The following is a 17,924-nucleotide window of genomic DNA, read 5'->3' on the forward strand; positions in this document are numbered from 1 at the left end:
ACACACACACACCCCTCAGCAGCTTTGTTTGTATCAGTCAGGAAGTGGGGTGGAGGATGTGACATCTGACTCAAGCCAGGTCAATCAAATTCTCTCCCCTAAGCATTCTAGATTTCAGAATGAGAAAATCTTGTACTTTCTGGATTGAGCTTGAATTTGGGGACTCAGGGATGGAGTCCTGACATATTCCCCCCAACATACGAGGATGGTCAGCAGAAAGAGACAGACGAAATAGGTAGGAAAGTGAAGCAGAGATGACACCCTTTCCTCTTCATACTAAATTCTCTCCTTTAGCAATCACAGTCCTAATTCTGACAAACCGCCTCACATCCTTGTTAGGATAAAATTAGGTGTTTGTAAAGAGCTTAGCCTTGAATAAAGCAAGCACTCAATAAATGGCATTTATGAATTGTTACACCCTTGGCTCACGTCTAAGGTAGGCTTCTATTCAGACACGGATGTGGTTGAGGTTTTTTGGGTTTTTTTTTGTCACCGGATAAATTAAGTTTCTTTAGACTTTATAGACCAACAAGGCTTAAATGTACAAAATAGCCACATGCCAAGTTAAATCCAGGAGCGTTTTGGAAGTGACATTTGTACGAGCCTTTTTAGATATGTCAGAGAAAGAAAGGGAAAAGGAATTCCAAGTTCAAGGAACAGCTTGAAGCAGTTTATAAAAGCATGGAGTACTTGGCGAGGGGAGGCAGCCAGAGCAAGTGGTTGGGGAGGGGACTGGGCATGAGGAGCGAGGGAGGAGGCAGGGAGTCAGGCGAGGGCCCTATTGCCAAGGTGCTGAAGGCCCCAGTTAGGTCGAGTAACCCAAAGGCCAAACTGAGCGTGTGCTGAGGGCACCAGCAAAACAGGCACTCAACGCAAAATCAGAAAAGAGGACATCTGAAAAGAAAGGAGTATAATTTCAACATACGTTTGAGTTTTGTGCAATTTCGAAAACTACTTTTCTTTCAAGTTTTAGCATTTTTTAAAATTTACACTTACATATGTAGACTATCACTATAATCTTTCAGTGCTTAGGTTTCTTTCTGGTCCTGACTCTGTTCCAGAAATTGGACACCAACCAATTTCAGTTTGGGGATAGGCAGGGTTGAGTTAAGGCAGTTTACAAAATTATTTTCTGACTTGCACCCACCCAGGGAAACTAATTTATGAGGTCAGTTGTTTGCCCGAAACACCTCCATTTGGTTGCATTTCAAAAACTGTGACAAATAAAGCATAACAGGGAGGGCCTCTTCCTGTAGCCCCAGAATTGGAACAAGGGTTCTTGGTGCAACATCAAGTACTCCACGTTCTAAAGAGAAGTCAGTCATCTCCCCAGGGTCTTATTAAGAGGCTGCAAACTGGTCCTGCCTTTCCCAGTCAGCCCTTATCTCACACATGTAAGTAAGACATTTCGTGGGATACAGTGTTCGCGGCCAAAAGTTACACATGCCTCTCCCCACCCCAACTGCCACTGGGGAGGGAAGAGGACATATTCTCCCCAAAACCAACTGTGTTTTAAAAAATCACTCATCTAGATCAGGAGTGCCCGCAAGGAGGAGACAAAAGAAATCTCACTTGCCAGCTGGTTGGTTCCTGCAGGCTCACCCCACCCCCCTCAGAATGCCTGATGACAGACATTCTGGAAGAGTTGAACATGTGTATCGGGAGTTTGGGTTCTCAGAAATGAAGGTGGACAAGATGAAGTGAAATTCTATGTTGAGAAAATGACATGTATGAGCTAGGCAAAGATACTACATCTGCCTAGGTATCCAGCAATGGAGAGAATCAGGCTGAAGCCAGAAGGACACTGAGGTCACCTTCTTACCACATGCAGGTGACCTAGGAGCACCCCTGCTGGCTCTCTTACTGCTTCTCCCTTCCATCAATACCAGAGGCACTAGGGTCCAGCGCCGGGAGGGGAGACGTGAAAGAACATACTGCATCCTCACTAGCTAGCACCCAGTTTCTAGGTTGTAATGTCTATATTCCTCATGCTTAGTACATCCTTGGCCCAGAAGAGACATCTGATACTTGTGTTGAAAAACGAGTGAATGAAAGTACATAATAAAAGTTATGACGCTCTCTGTTTTAGTCGCACTTTTCTTAGGAGTCTTACTTGTCGGTCAGAGAGGGTGTTCCCTTGGCTCAGAGACTTGCTTAGGTAACAATGTGGCACCGGCCAGGGTACACGTGGTTTGTGTTCTCCACAAATATTCAAGCAGGGTTCAGCCTCCCACAGTCCCTAGTCCCACCCCTGGCCTTACATTTCAACTCAGAGGGCGGAAGCGTATAAATTTCAGCTGTTCTCAGCCCTGCTGCCTTTTTACCAAAGACTTCCGACAGCACCATGAAGTCCGTAGGCTTCTTCCTCCTTGCACTGCTCCTCACCCTCAGCCTAGAGGGACAGGAGGTCCAGGCTGCCGTGAGACAGTTGCAACTTTTGGGTGAGTCCAGGAGGAAGGCAACTCCAGTCTTCTTTAAATGAGGGAGACAGAAAGTAGGACATCAGGGCCCAGTGTGTGCAGGGGGAGGAGGGAAAGAAACAAGAGAAGGAAAAAGAATTCTAGTCACTGCAGGGACCCACCTTAACTACAGAATCTCTCTTCTTCTGTCTTCATTTTCTCCCCCTCCTTTCTTTGGGTCACCCTTCCATCTGAACTCCCCTCCACTTCTCCCTTTCTACCCCCTCATCAGCCATCCTCTATCTCCGCAGCCTCTCTCTCTCTCTCTCTCTCTCTCTCTCTCTCTCTCTCTCTCTCTCTCTCTCTCTCTCTCTCTCTCTCTCTCTCTCTCGGTTTCTGCCTCTCTACAAACAGATTGGATTGTCTAGAGAAAATATTTTCTTAAACTTCTCTCCCGGGTCCTGTTCACAGATCTCATGATTTTTATCAGGAGCCAAAGTCTTTAACCTCTGCAACATCTGACATTTTTTTTGCCACTCCATCAATCCTCAAACTTTCTTTTCTCTTGGATTTTCTTCACTGTATCTCTTTCTTCTCCCTAAAGATTATTGGATGCAACTCTTACTCCTCTCTCTTCTTTGCTTTCCTCCCCGTACATGCAGCTGGTTGCCAAACACCATCCATTCTTTGAAATTGTCTCTTGCAGCTGTTCCTTCCTTTCCACCCACCATTGCCCCACTGCATTTCCAGCGCTGGTTACCCAACACGTGGACCAACACAATAACTTCCCAGCAGCTCTCCCTGCCTCTCTCTTCTTTCTGAAGTTTGCTTGCTTGTTGAATCATGGCTCTTTCTGTGCCCTCACAGCAGAATAATCTTTGTAAGTAAACAGCAATCGCGTCCCTCTCTTGGCCTACCAAACGAAACCCAAACGCCTCAGGTCAAGCTCCAGTCTCTGTAACTTTGTCCCCTGCCTACTTTTCCTGCTTTGCTTCCAACTGTTCCCTAATACTTACCCAGCCTTCCATTTGCCAGTGCTCCCATATTCCTTGTATTTCAGGTGTGGAGGCAGAGGAGGCACCGAGGGCACAAGATTTAGGGAGGTGCTCGCTCTTAGGGTAGTGCAAGGACCTCCTTAAATTTTGCTCCTAAGGCACCTTGTGTGCCTCTCCCTAGCCCAGCCCTGTTCGTGAACTTTTGCTAGTAATTCTTTACTCTTCTGTCAAAACTTTACTACCCTCCTCAGTTCTGCCTTAAGAAGATTTTTATACTTCAAGACTCGCCTTTTCTGATTAAACTAATTGAGAGTAATGTCTTCTTTCTTCTGAGCCCCTTTAATCCTTTGGATATACCTCTCTCGGGACACTTGTCACAAACTGCTTTGCTTTTAGTACTTAAAACTTAAGTCTTATTTGCATTGATAGACTTTAAGCTGCTTAAAGGTAATGAATGACCCTATCTTACATCTTTGCATTTCCTGAATAATGTATGTCTATGCTTTATACATAGTAAGACATGAACAGTATAATGAGTGACCCAACTGCCGTGAGTGGGGACAAGAAGTCTTTACCCTTCTCACCATGAGTTGACAACAGTTAATAGAAACATGGAGGCATGGCATTGATTTTCTCTGAGGTCTGCAAGTACATAGTATGAGACCTCCCACCAGGCCCCCTTCCTACACATCTTTAAAGCAGGGCTTGCTTTACTGGGATTATGGGCATGCATTGTTTTTAACAGATATATATAAGGTGTTAATGAGTATTCTGCCAGCAATCATTTACATTACATTATATATTGAACTAAAAGAAAAAAGTAGAGCTGGCTCCTTAATCAAGGGCTGCCCTCTCTGTGCCTAAAGCATGGCCGTCTTCAGTTGGTCTGTTCTCATGTAGGCACCTGCGTTGAGCTCTGCAGTAGTGACTGGGACTGTGATCCAGGGGAGCATTGTGTCAGCAATGGGTGCGGCCACGTCTGTGCTGCAGACTAAGGACAGGTAATAACATCAGGCCTTTTCGTGGTGCCTCAAACCTTGTCCACCCCAGGCAAGCTGTACCCTTGGCCCTGATGGGACTTTCCAGAAATGGGTAGGACAGAAGCCTCTCTCTGTGTGGTCTCTCCCTCTTCATTCACCCTTCCCAAGAAAAAGAAGCATCTGTCACAGGGTGGTGGTTTCCAAACCTTTAAAATAATTGAATTACCCAGTATATTGTAGAGAGAAATCAGGCTATTGGATCAAAAAGAAGATAAAAATCACTTATAATCCCCATTCCAAAATGATGTCTGCTTGATACTTTGGTGAATGTTTTAAACACACACCCAAATATATAATATAAAAATGAGATAATCTTGTATCTATTTTTATTTCTTGATTATTTCACTTAGAAATAGCTAGTAAACAACTTTTAATACCAACACTAATGCTTCTATACCATCAACTTTACTGGCCTTATTGAAGTCCATCATATATGCTCATATACTTAGCAACCTCCATTAATACATATTTAATATAGTTCTATTTTTATAGTATTAATATGGTGTAATGAATATTAAATTTGTATACATGACCTAATTAATTTTTGTTTGGATAAATTCTAAGAAGTGTAATTAATGACTAAAGAGTATGCTCATTTGAAGCCTTTGCACATTGCCATATTGACCTATGAAAATCTCTTTCCTGTAAAAATATTTCAGGGTCCTCACATGATAGCTTCTTTATCTTCAGTAGCTATTAAATGCAAAAAAAAAAAAGCATAATTAAAAGCTACTGTGATTCAGTTTTGATTACAAATTAAGTTGTATTAAACACAACAGAATCAACATATACTTTAAAAATAATCCATTTGTGTTCAGAATGTATTATTTGTCTAATCCACCTACAATCCTTGGGATGCTTTTGACCTTGCTGGCTCCTTGCAGGTGCTTATTGAGTCCCAGAACTGGGAACTTTTGCCTTTCAATTGTATTTTGACAATTCAAGTGGATTCAGGTCTCACATATGATTTTTTTTTGGTCCATTTCTCAGGGGAAGAGTTATTTTAAGTGTCATCCTTCTCTAATAATTGCTCATCCCTTCCTAGAGTTGCTGTCTTCAAAGATGTGACAGTTCGGAGCTCCTTGCCCAGGAAGACAGATGAAAATGGGGAACTGTGACTGGAGATGACAAGGGATGTGGTGGGGAAGGAAAAAGAGTTGTTTCTTTAAATAAACCATCATTGTGAAAAGTACCCACACTACTTGAGTTATTTGGGCAGCGGTGATGAAAAGGAGGAGGAGGAGGAAGTGGGGGATAGATGACATTTGTTGGGCACTTGCTATGCAACAAGGACTGTGTTATGTTCTCCACAAGCATCATCTAATTTATCCTTCAACAACCTGTGACTACACTTATTATCATTACTGTTTTATAAGGACACTGAGGTTTGGAGAAATTAAGTGATTTGTTCAAAGTCATGCAGGAGATAGGTGTCAGGGTCTTCACTATAATGTCATGCAACCTAAGATGAGCCACACCAAACTCAAATCCTTTTCATAGTCTCTTTCATGGCCACCTCTATGGTAGTGATGACCAGGCCTCATGTCCTTTTAGCCCAGTGTTTTGGACATCTCTTATGCACTGCTTTAAATACTCTTCACCTTGCACTTTAATTCTAACCAGTTTATCTCAGGCATCTATCTACTAGCTTAGCACAAGGTAACTTGTCAGTGTCTCACCCTCAAACTTGTACCCTATTATCCCACACCTCTCACTTTTGCCTCAGGGCTTCTTTGATTCTACAAGAGACTCACGCAGGAACCACCACATACTGATGCATACTCAACTTAGACGACTGGAGAATTCATGCTTGTTGGGGCAACGCTTGACGATAGAGGTCAAAGGCTGACAGATATATGCTTCCCCTTTCCTACCTCAGGAGAGAGGTTCTGGGAGCATTCAGTAAGGCTTATCAGAAATTCCTAGGGAGTGAGCAATCACTCACCCTTTGCAATGGCCAATTCGATAACACATACCTGTATTGATTCTCTTTTCTTCCCTGTTCATTCCTGAATAAGTCACTCACCTACTAACCTCATCTGAGGCTCTGCTTTAGAACTCAGACTAAAATATCAGTGACTAGGTCTTAGCTCCTGATCTGAGCAAATGCTTGAATATCAACAATACACACACATGCATAACCTACATATGCACATATCCCAAGAATAAACAATAATATACAAGCATAGTGAAATCTAAATTCAAACAAAAAATGTTTCTCCCCAAAGAAGCCCAGTCTTCAGAGAACTAGCTATCTAAAACAAACCCCCAATTGCCATTGCTAAACAGAAGTGTTTTATTCTCAGGATAAAACATGTGCATTCAGGTGACCTCAAGGTTTCCTTTAAGAGCCATGGGTGAGAACTTGCTTTATATTTGCGTAACGCAAAGGTTTTCTTAGTCTGCCCAAATGTTAATGTCAAGCCTTCACCTTTTGGGTGGATGAAAACTGTCCACAGCTATAAAAATGGCTCTTTTCCAGCATCTTGCTTTTCAAGTTTCAGGAAATCTTGGGGTGTCCAACCTCAACCAGGCTACCCTTAGGCAGGTTGTATGTTATATAGTTCAGTTTGAATTCCCAAATTACTTTTGTGTGGTGACCTGTCTCAAGATCCACAGGATTCACAGCCAGCTGCAGGGAACACTGGGGAATGTAACCTTTATCCAGCGTGGTTTTATGCCTGGGGATAAAAATCAGGGGCTGTCATAGGATGTACGAAGAGTAGAAGAATGTCATAGAACTAGCTGCTTCTGCCACTGCCATCCACAGCAGCCCCTTTCCAAGCCCAGCCCGAATCTGCAGGCTGGTACTAAACTGGAATGTCAGCCCTGCTCAGGAACAAAGGCTCTGGGAAGACAAATAGAATTGCCTCTTTATAGTCAGGGCTCAAGAAAAGGTGGGCTGCGAACAAGTCTCCAAGCCAATTCCTGACGAGTATTTGCAGGGCACCCGTCTGAGGACTTGGCCTCCTTGGTCTTGGAACCCTAGGGCATCAGCTTCTGGTTCAAGTAAGGTATTTCCGGGACTGGCGCGCGGAGACAGGGATGCCCCGGAAGTGTTTCCCTGGTCTACGTAGGAAAGATGGCGACGGTGCAAGTCGTCGGCTCCCTGCTGGGCGGGCCGCCGCGGGAGTTGCCGCTGGAGCTGCCTGGCGAGCAAGGCAGGGGGTTCCGCCGCCTGTCGGCCAGGCTCTGCGCCCTGCGGCCGGATGACAGTAGCTCCGCCCGCACCGAGATCCACCTGCTCTTAGACCAGCTCATCTCCGAGAACTACAGCGAGGGCGGCGGCGTGGCCCCGGAGGTAGGCGGCGGGCCGGGCCGGGAGGACCCCAGATGCGCCTGCTGGCCCGGTCCCCACCCTTCAGGGATCCTCGCTGGTACTTCCGCCTGCCTCTCCCGGCTTTTCTCACCTCCACTTCGCGTTACTTAGTTCCAGGCTCGTTTGCTACCTCCGACCGTGGCTCTTTCCTCTTCTATCTGGAAGACCCTGCAGTTCTTTGCAAACTCGCATCTTTCATAACCCAACTTGACTTCTGCTGTGATGTCAACACAGGTGTCATCTCTGGTACCACCTTCCTGCCCTCTTGCTCCACTCCATGCATCCAGAATACTTTGTATGTAAAATTCACTGCTACTATTGATTAAGTATATGGCACGCGGACCACGTACTGTACTTACCCGTTCACAGTTCCAGGAAACCTAGAACCCGGGTACTGTTAGGTCTGTTTTACTGATAAAAACACTGAGGCTCATAAAAATCCAATGTCATATTGCTGGCAAAAGGCATAGCTAGAATTGGAACTTAAGTCTGTCACAAAATTTGCTGTTTTCCGTTCCTCCATGCTAGCTCTGCCCACTGCCTCCTCTTTGGAAGTATTCTGACTTTGAGTAATATTATTCACACACATCAGGCCTTGGATACTACCTACTGAATTCCCTGAACTCTTGACCCAGTCATACCACTGCCGTCTGGTGCTCACAGGCACCTCAAACTTGACAGTTCCTAAAAATGAGTACATCACCTCCATATACACACACCATCCCCAACCCATTCTGTTCCCCTACACACACAAATGTGCACATGCAGTTTGCCAACTCACACAGGCACGAACTAGTTCTTCGCCTTTCCTTCCTTTCAGATCTTATCCAATCCGTATTCTTTAGCATCTATCTCATAAGTATTTCTCAGTCCATACTGTTGTCTCTGTTCCCATAGCCAATGCCTTAGAGCCTCAGGCAAGCTGAGTCTTTCTTGGACTATTCCACTGTTCTCTTCTAAATTATCTCCTGCCTCCAGTCCAGCCTTCTCCAAACCACCCTTTGCTCTGCTACTAGAGTTAATCTTTTCTTTAGTGGAAAAAAATGTGATTAGAAAAGTAAAACTTTGATTTGGGAAGAACTTCAAAACATATTGGTAAATGGTCAAAGCAAGTTACAGAACAATTCATACAGACCAATATAGGCTGAGGAGGTTTAAAAATTTGTGTATATTTATAGATACAAAGAGTGCACAACAAAATAATAGTGTGTGTCACTAGGGAGCGGAGTGGATTTGAGGGAGTAATTGGGGACTTTTGTTTTATTTGTATAATTTGATATTTTTTGCACCCAAAATATGTGCCTTTCTACTTTCCTGTCCTGAGACTTCTTTTGTGCCTTGTGTGCAGTCATTTAAAACTTACTGTTCCTCAAGCACCTACTGGTATTTTACACCTATTAGTATTCCAAGTCTTTGCACATTCCATTTCCTTTGCTTGCAATGTCTTTCAGTGCCTTGTCTATCTGCAGATTTTAACTCATCCTTCAAATAATTCCAGATTCTGCTTAAAAATCACCTTTATAAGACTTCCCTAATTACCATTCCCCCAGAGTTTATACTTAATTCTTTCAGCACTTAATTCACTTTAAGTATTTGTGAATATTTCTGTCTCTCTCACTAGATTGTGAGCTTTTGGAGGATCAGAAATAGGTTTGTTTACCTTTGGAGTACAAAGAACTAGCGTACTACCTGGCACATAGTAGGTGCTCAGAGCCTTTTCAGTCAATAAACATCAATGGATAAATGAATAGTATTATTTGCAAATAGGTTCCTTTTTTCCCCCAGAATTTTCTAATTTTACATTAAATTCATCCAAGCATCATTTCTGATTTTCCCACTAGCATTGAAAATCAAACCTGGTTTGCTACTTTTTGGTATTAACTAAAATGTATGCCTTAATATTATGGAATCCTTTCTTTGGTTATTTAATTGTACTGTCTCTGCATAGAGATTCTCGAGTCTTTCGCCTGACAAAAAGCATATTGATTCTTTTTCTTCTATTTTTTTGGCACATCCTATTTTTGTGCTGTCATTTCATTTTCCCCCCTACTGTCTCAAATTTCATCTTTTCCCAATTTGTGAACATTCACTTTTATTTTCCCATTTGGCTGTGCTTTTTTGGGGGGGGAGGGGTTTTCACTTTAACTAATAGGTATATCACCTTTCCATTGTCTTTTTTATTTTTTTTTGTAGGATGTCAGTACTCTTCTTGTCCAAGCTTGCCGACTGGTGCCTGTTAATCAGAATCATCTTGTCAGCAAAGTGTCTCAGCTTATCCACCATTTACTTAACACATTACAGGTAATCATTTTTGTAACTTTAGAATTCAGATCATGAAGTTTGAGAATAAGTACCTTTGAAATACTTCATCTGTGATAGGTATGGTAGGCTGGTCTTTTGAGAAGCTATAGAAAAAGCAAATGCCCACTAAGAATGATATTAAAAGAAACAGACCAAAAAAAAAAAAAAAATTCTGCACAATTCTAGAAGTTTCTCTATTAGAGGTATTTCTTTTTGTTTGGTTCAAGAAACCAGTATCATTTAGGCCCCCAACTCTTAGAATTTTTGTTGAAAAATGTATGTGGCCAACATATATCTAAGAATAAATTGAAATAATCCCCGACTTCTTTCCTACCAATATTGTTTCCTTCCTCTTTCCTAAAGCTACCATTTTTGTGGTCTACTTTTGGTTTTCAGAGAACATGAGAAGTAGCTTGGGAGCCAGAGGACCCTAGATAAAAAGACCCCTTTATTTGTATCAAGGTCTTACTATAGCTCCCTTCTCTCCAGAACCTTTTCCAACTTGCTAAATAAATCTGTTATCTTTTTAAGAATAGTTAAAAAAAATTAAGGCTGTTAACCATAGGCTACCACATGAGTAGGTGAATGCAGTTCGCAGAAAACTTATCAATTAGCATTACGTAATCTAGGGTGCTGCTGGCCGAAAGAAACAGAAAAAACAATCCAGAGTAGCGAAACAATATTTAAAAAAAAAAATTACGTCGCATTACAAGCCCTAAGGGAGGCAGCTCTAGGGACACTTAAAAATCAGAGGATTGCTGACATCTTTCCATTCTGCTATCTGCAGAATGGGGGTTATCCTTTGCCAGCATCTCTCACAGTCCTGAGGTGGCTGCTTCAATCCTAGGCATCCCATGCAAAATAAATAATACCCAGCAGAAGCAAAAGAACTGAGGATTTTGTGTCTTTTTATTTAAGAATGAGGAAATTTGTCCCATAGACTCTTCAGCAGACCTCCCCTGATATCTGGCTGGGGAGACCTAGGTCATCTCATAGCCCCTCTAGACCGGTTTGAGCATAGGCATGGTATTACCGTGAGTGGCTTAAACTGGAGGTTTCAACCGTGGCGGCACCGTGGAATCACCTGGAGGGCTTAAGCTTCCTAGATGATTCCAATGTGCAGCTCAAGCTGGGCACTATGGGTATTTTGGATTGGGTAATTCTTTGTGTGGGGTAGAGGGGGCTGTCCTGGGGATGTTTAGCAGGATCCTTGGCTTCTGTCCACTGCATACCAGTAGCGTCACTCCAATTGTGACAGTGAAAAATGTCTACAGACATTGCCACATGTTCCCTGGGGGACAAGATTACCCCTCGTAGAGAACTACTGTCTTAGACTAATTAGGATTTACCCTTAGGTCTCATGTGGGAGAGGAGGGCACCCAAATAAAATCTACCCTGCCAGCAAGAAAAGAGGAGGTAAATGCTGGTAGGGACCAACAGTGCCTGCTACGTGCGACTTCCTAAATGCAATAAGGCTATTTTCAAGTGTAGAATTTTTCAAATTGATGTGAATGCTTCTGAATGTTTACTATTCTCAGGTATATCATCTTTGTAACACTGGCAATTGGAATAGTTTCTAATCACCTATGGCATCTACAGCCCTTAACCAACTCTCTAGCATTTGATGACAGTTTATGTCAATTGTCTGTGAGTTGGTTAGCCCACTTTTTCCCAACAAGATTATAAACAACTTGAGGACAAGAATATGCCATCTCTCCCTTTTGTATTCACCCTATTATGTTAGAGACATAGTAGGAATTTAGTAGACATATTTATTTACAATGTATTTGTTGAGTGTTTACTATGGATAAGGCAATTTAGTTGAATTGAGAAATTTTAGTGGATTGAGTCTTACATATCCGTGTACTTACAGCTGCCAGTGTCTGGTTAGTTCAAGGAAAAGTTGCCATGGTTCTATTTTGAGTGAAGGAGTAAAGGGGAAGAAGTGAACGAGGCCCTGGGGCAAGAAGACATCTCTGTCTTGCTCGAACTTTCAAGGCCTTTAGAACTGATCTTTTTGACATAAAGAAGATGGGCACACAGGCACTCTCTTACACAGCTTGATTCAGATGAGCATACATGTCTGGAAAGAATAAGAAAATATTTTAGAAGTTAGATCACATGTATTTTTCCCTCTGTTGATAGGTAATTGTTGATGAACAGAACCTGGATTTCCTGTTGGCGTATACGATTTCCGCTCTTCAACAGTGCAGCTCCTGGACACACGTGAAAATTCTTCAAGCCCTGGCAGCTCTGGTTTACTGCAATGGCTCCAAATGTCAAAAGGTAGTTTAAAGCGTGTTGTCTTTCATTTAGGGGCACAGGCTCTGAACCAACTGGCCTGTGTTCAGGTTTCTGTCCTGTCATTAATTAGATGTGTCACCTTGAACAACCCTTACTCCCTCTAAGCATCGTTTTCTCATGTGTAAAATAGTTCCTCTGAGGATGAAGTGAGATAACACGTATAAAGTGTTTGGCACTCGGTAAATATTAACCATTATTATTATCATTATCACTACCCTTCAGCCAAGACTGAAGAGCTTCCCCACCTCCATAGGCTGGGAATGACGATCCTCACTGATGTTTTTTGGCATATCTTTGTGTGACTATCTGAAAGAGTTACCTAGCAGCTAGTTTTTTGGTACTTAACTGTCCTTTAGTTAAAAAAAAATGAAATCTGTCTAAAGAGTGGTTATTTTCCAGAAGCTGTTCTTTGACCAACATTGGCTGTTACTTTGTTTTAGTACCTCCCAGACTTATTAGGCAAGAGCGGACTCTTGATGAAGTTGAGTGACTCGACTCAGTCTGACCCAGAAGTTAGGAGAGCTGCAGTGCATTGTATGGCAAACTTATGTCTCAGGTATGTAGATCCAATCAGGTTTCCCAGGTGTCATGAGACAGGGCCTCTCCTGGGCCCTTTGGAGCTGGTTCGATCTGTCTGAACCCAGAGCCACCTCAGAAAAATAACCTACTTTGCATTTCCCATGTTCTTTGCTAATAAGATCATCTTATATTGTTTATTTTTAATTTTAATATTGCTTATAAAGAAAACTTGTAAAGAAATGAAGGAAAAATAGACTTGGACCTTATCCCTAAAGTACAGGAAAAGTGATATATGTGCAATATGCCAAGGTTTTGTTTTCTGTTGGTACGAATTCTAACCTTATTCGGTCTTTTAGAAGGATATATGCATAGGAATTTAAGCTTTGGTGAGATTTATGTGTCAAGGCCAATTTCTTCTAAGAAAATGAGCAGCACAAACTTGCACTGATGGATGATAATCTCGTCTCTACATTGCAGTGTTGTTCAGTGACTAGGAAGGCAGGTTCAGCTATGACTCTGGCTCGACAGGACCTGCCTGCGTTATTTCCCTCTGAGCACTGAAGAGTAGAACTAAATGAGGTTTCTCTTTCTCCATACTTCTTCCACTACAAAATTCTGTAACTTTTCCCTATGAAAACCATTTTTCCTTCTTCCTATTCACTCCAGTCTCAAGCCTGTCCCACAGCAGTAATTAATTAACCAAAGCGCACAGTCTCCCATAATGGCGTTTCATTCAAGGGTATATTCCAACTCCGTTAATCTATATTACTGCTACTTTTCATTCTTATTCTTTTGCAAGCCCCATTTCGAAGGAGACCAAGTCTGAGTTGCTTTCTCTGTTACATGTTTTAGTGTACCAGGACAGCCGTACTTGGAGGAGACCTACCAGAGTATCTGCTTCCAAACCTTCTTGACCACTTTGCAGTCTCCAAAATTGTCTGACATGGATGATATCACATATTGTATGGTAGGTGGGACCACCACTGATCTTGTGAATGTTAGAGATGTGTCTAGAAGCAGCAGTGCAACAGAAGCTGTTACCAAAGAGTTTAATTTGGTTGCTGTATTCGTTTTATCTAGAGATACAGGCAGAAGTGGAATGTTGATAACCTAAAAAGACTAAAGTCATGCCTTTGAGGTTTAAATTACAAGAAACTGTTTTGTTTGTTTGTTTTGTTTAGCCATTGTTTTTGTTTTGCAATTTTAGATTTTTAAAGAAAGTTTTTTCCTCCTCCTGACTATAAAAGCAATACAAATTTAGACTAGCGACTGTCTTTTAGATAGAAAGGTAAGGAGTGGATTCAACAATATCTGTAATATTTTATTTCATTTTTTATAACTCTGATGCAGATATGACAATTTATTAACATGTTTTAAATTCTGAGTAGCACATTTCAAATATTACAGATCTAAGATTGCACAAGTTCTTTATAGTTCTCTGCTCAGATATAAGCGTTGGAAATAATTTGTTCTACAAGCTCCCACATTTTTTTTCTATATATAAATGATCATATTTATAATTTTTAAATGGGATGATATTAAATACGCTGTTTTACCACTTTCCTTTTTAAGCTTAATACCTCTTAGACCTCTTTTCAATACCTGTTGTCATGCCTCATGTTTTCTAACTCTGTTGCTGGGAGACCTTGGGCCTTAACTTCCAATTTTAGTATATGTGCTGCTGAAGCGAGCACGAGCCTTAACTTCTTGAGCCTCCATATTCCTCTTCTCTGAAATGGGACAAATGATATACCTGCCTTGTAGAGGTCTTATGAGTAGTACATGAAATAAAACATGTAGAGAGCTTGCCAAAGTGCGTGCAATTATTATTGTTGAGTTTCACATGTAGCCGAGGTTTAGCTTCTTACATATTCTTTGTCATAATTGACAGAAATTGAAGTTTTTTTTTGTGTTCCCACTGTTTCAAACAAGGCTATAAGTTCACATCCTCTCTATCTGGGGAGTATTTCTTAAGGACAGAATCCTAGAAATGAGATTACTGAGTCAGAAAATCAATCTTGATCAGAATTGCCCTCCAGAAACCTGTTCCCACATATGTTTCTTTGCCTCTAAGAACTGCTCGGTTGTTGCATTATAGAGATTTCCCGCCTCTGATCTCTGCTGCCATTTTTTTCATTCCTGTTGCATTCTTCCTACTAAACATCTCTTCTTTGTTTCTTACTTGCCATTTGTACATGCTGGTTTATAAACATGTATGATAAGACCACTCTTATTCAATAATTAGTAGACGTTAGAAGAGAAGATCTCTTCTCTTGGACCTTCATCTCTGCTTCCCCACCCGTCTAAAGGTTTTTTTCATCATCATCTAAAAACTTTTTCTCCTCCATCCTAAATGGTGCTAGAAAGTTGATGCCTAGACAACCAAATTTCATTTACCTTTTAACTTGGTCTCCTTTTTCCCCCTAGTTGTTACAAAATGCATTAAAAGGTATACAATCTCTTCTAAATGGTGGGAAGATGAAACTGACAGAGACTGATGAACTTGGAGCTCTCCTAGCTGTGCTAAAGGTAAGGCATTGTCTGCTTAAACCCCACATCCTTATAATGGCTGGTGTCTTTCCTATTTAAACCCCAGGCATAAGGACCACTTTCCATGATCACTGCAAGGCTAGCTTTAGGATATTATATTTTAAGAGAGAAGACTAAAATGTTCACATTCCAGCATACTTAAAATGAATTGAAAACAATAAGCCTTGCTTTAGTAAATGTATCAAAATTCTAATATTTCATCTGTGAATTTTAACTTTGGAAGGGAATAGGTTATGAGGTAAGATCTGTAGATAATTTTTGATTACATTGAACCTTCTTGTACTTGAAAGAAGAACCAGGGTTTCTCCTTGGCTCTTGCCCCCGTGTGGTAGGCAGGCCAATGAAGATGTTTGTCAGATATAGTCACGGGATGTGGAGTACAGCATAGCGAATTGTCGATGGAATTGTAACAGCTATGTACGATGTCAGAGGGGCAAGAGATTGGGGGAGGGGAGGTTATCACTCTGTGAAGGGTGAAATGTCTTAACTATTACGTTGTTTTGTACACCTGAAACTAAAAAAAAAAAAAAAAGATTGAGGGAAGTTAACAGTAAAAAATAAAACAAAACAAAACAAAACAAAAGATGTGTGTCAGTAGGCTGCCAGTCAGTAGGAAAGTCAGGTCAGCCTCTCTGGGGCCCAGCTGTCTTCAGTTGAGCAAGGAAATAGTAAGAAGCTTTGTGCTGGCCTCAGATCAAAGCCATGTTTGATCATGACTAAAATTTTAATTCTTTCCCTGTGTCATTTCCTCTGTTCCTAAATAGAGAGATAGCTAGATGTGGACAGGGGTAAGCTGAAAAAATGATAGATTGGTAAAAAAAAACCACAAAAAACAGAGAGAGAGAGAGAGAGAGATATAATAATTGGATAAGACTGGTTGGATACATTTTTTAACTTAATAAATAAAAATAATCAGTAAATAAATAAACTGAAATCAAGCCTACCCTGATCTGGCCAAAGCAGACCCAGCTATAGGCTGAGGAGATTAGACTCTTAAGTCCTAAACTAGCTTCAAGCCATCTATTTTCTGTCTCATTTTTTATTTCATTAATTAAGTTTCTAAACATTAATCTGTTTGAGCTAGAACATGATGAATAATTCTGGTTTTTGATTTATGTTTTTTGTGTGTGTTTCCTTAATCATCGTCATTAGAAATCCATGTTTCATGGACTCCCTGGAGTAAACATAGAGATGCCCAAAGTGTTATACCCCACTCCGCTTCCTCAGTACGATGGGCGGCCACCTGTCAAACCGCAGCAATCGGAATCCAGCGCTTCTCGCCCAACTCTGGTACATTTATGTCTATTTAGATTTAAGCTGCAGATCGTTTTTAATTGTTTGCTATGTGTTTTCTGTGATATGCATCACTACTGTGCCAAAGGCTCACCTTGAATTGGATTCCATTTCGGGGTTTTAGCATAGTAAATTTAAATTCATCACAGTGCTGAAAATATCAGTTAGAGTATCTTACCCTCCTAAGATGTCCAGGCAGTATAGCAGCTATGAAAATAGGCATTCGCTTTACCCCCAAAGCCAAGCATCCTCATCCCTCAAATGCTCGAGACCACAGGTCAACAAACTTTTTCTGCGAAAGGCTAGCTGGTCTTTCAGATCTCTGTTTCAACTGCCAACTCTGATGTCCTAATGCCAAAGTAGCCATAGACACTATGTAATGAATGAGTGTGGCTGTGTTCCAGTAAAACTTACTACAGAAACAGGCTGTGCGCTGGGCTGGAGTTGGCCTTTGGACTGTAATTTGCCAACCCCTCTCTAGACCATTAGAACCCGTTGTCGGTCAGCTCACTATCTCCACACTCCTTACATTCACCAGATTGCCCAGCCTTTCCAGATAGCTGCCATCTCCCTCATGTTTCTGTTGGAGAAGCTAGAATATACAGATATATAGCCAAGGTATTGCATATAGAAGTGTAATACCTGATACAAATGCTTATGATTAGGAATTCTATCACTTATTCAACATTTACCATACATTTGCCAATCCCAGACATTGTGCCAAGCATTTAAGTAAATGGACTGTTTTTAGGAGTTTGGGGGAGCTACAATGCAATGTAATGATTTCTTTCATCAGAATGTTCACAGGGTACTTGGGAACACATTCAAGACACCTAATCCAATTGAGGAGTAAGAAGTCCTTTAAAAAGACGTGGTGGCTGAACTGAGTCTCAAGAATGAGTAGGCGTATAGAGAAGGAAGGAAAGTGTGTTATTCCAAGGGGACAAAAGGTGTATCAACGAAGAGAATGAGAATGCGTGCAGCCCACTGTCGTCCAGTAGGGCTAGAGTGTCAGGCGTGAGGAGGGGAGAGCTGGGGCAAGTATGTAGCAGAGGCCAAATTATAAGGGTCTTAGATAGTATGCCAAGGAATTTGGGCTTTTATCATATAGGTGGTGGGGATTCATTGAAAAATAATATATAGCGGAGTGATGTGATACGATTTGCATTTCAGAGAAATCACTGTGGTAACAAGTAAAAGGGTT

General features: G+C 41.5%; 1 protein-coding gene and 1 long non-coding RNA gene across 2 annotated transcripts in view; both read left to right on the plus strand.

Annotated features, from left to right (window-relative positions):
- The first annotated feature begins 2,302 nt into the window (after positions 1-2,302).
- Positions 2,303-5,626, plus strand: LOC109447852 (uncharacterized). Its single transcript, XR_002137424.3, has 3 exons — positions 2,303-2,441; positions 4,295-4,395; positions 5,480-5,626. It is a non-coding gene; the product is annotated as an uncharacterized LOC109447852 (long non-coding RNA).
- Positions 5,627-7,494: 1,868 nt separating this feature from the next.
- Positions 7,495-17,924, plus strand: part of HEATR6 (HEAT repeat containing 6) — a 30,705-nt gene continuing 20,275 nt past the window's right edge. The window contains exons 1-7 of the mRNA XM_019732543.3: positions 7,495-7,735; positions 9,947-10,054; positions 12,200-12,340; positions 12,799-12,914; positions 13,730-13,844; positions 15,305-15,406; positions 16,580-16,717. Of these exons, the coding sequence (XP_019588102.3) occupies positions 7,517-7,735; positions 9,947-10,054; positions 12,200-12,340; positions 12,799-12,914; positions 13,730-13,844; positions 15,305-15,406; positions 16,580-16,717 (939 nt within the window). The 5' untranslated portion in view covers positions 7,495-7,516. The remainder of the gene's footprint in view (positions 7,736-9,946; positions 10,055-12,199; positions 12,341-12,798; positions 12,915-13,729; positions 13,845-15,304; positions 15,407-16,579; positions 16,718-17,924) is intronic.

The sequence above is a fragment of the Rhinolophus sinicus genome, chromosome 12, assembly GCF_057876585.1.
Source record: "Rhinolophus sinicus isolate RSI-liver-muscle chromosome 12, RSI-T2T, whole genome shotgun sequence".
In the NCBI taxonomy this organism is placed as follows: Eukaryota; Metazoa; Chordata; class Mammalia; order Chiroptera; family Rhinolophidae; genus Rhinolophus; species Rhinolophus sinicus.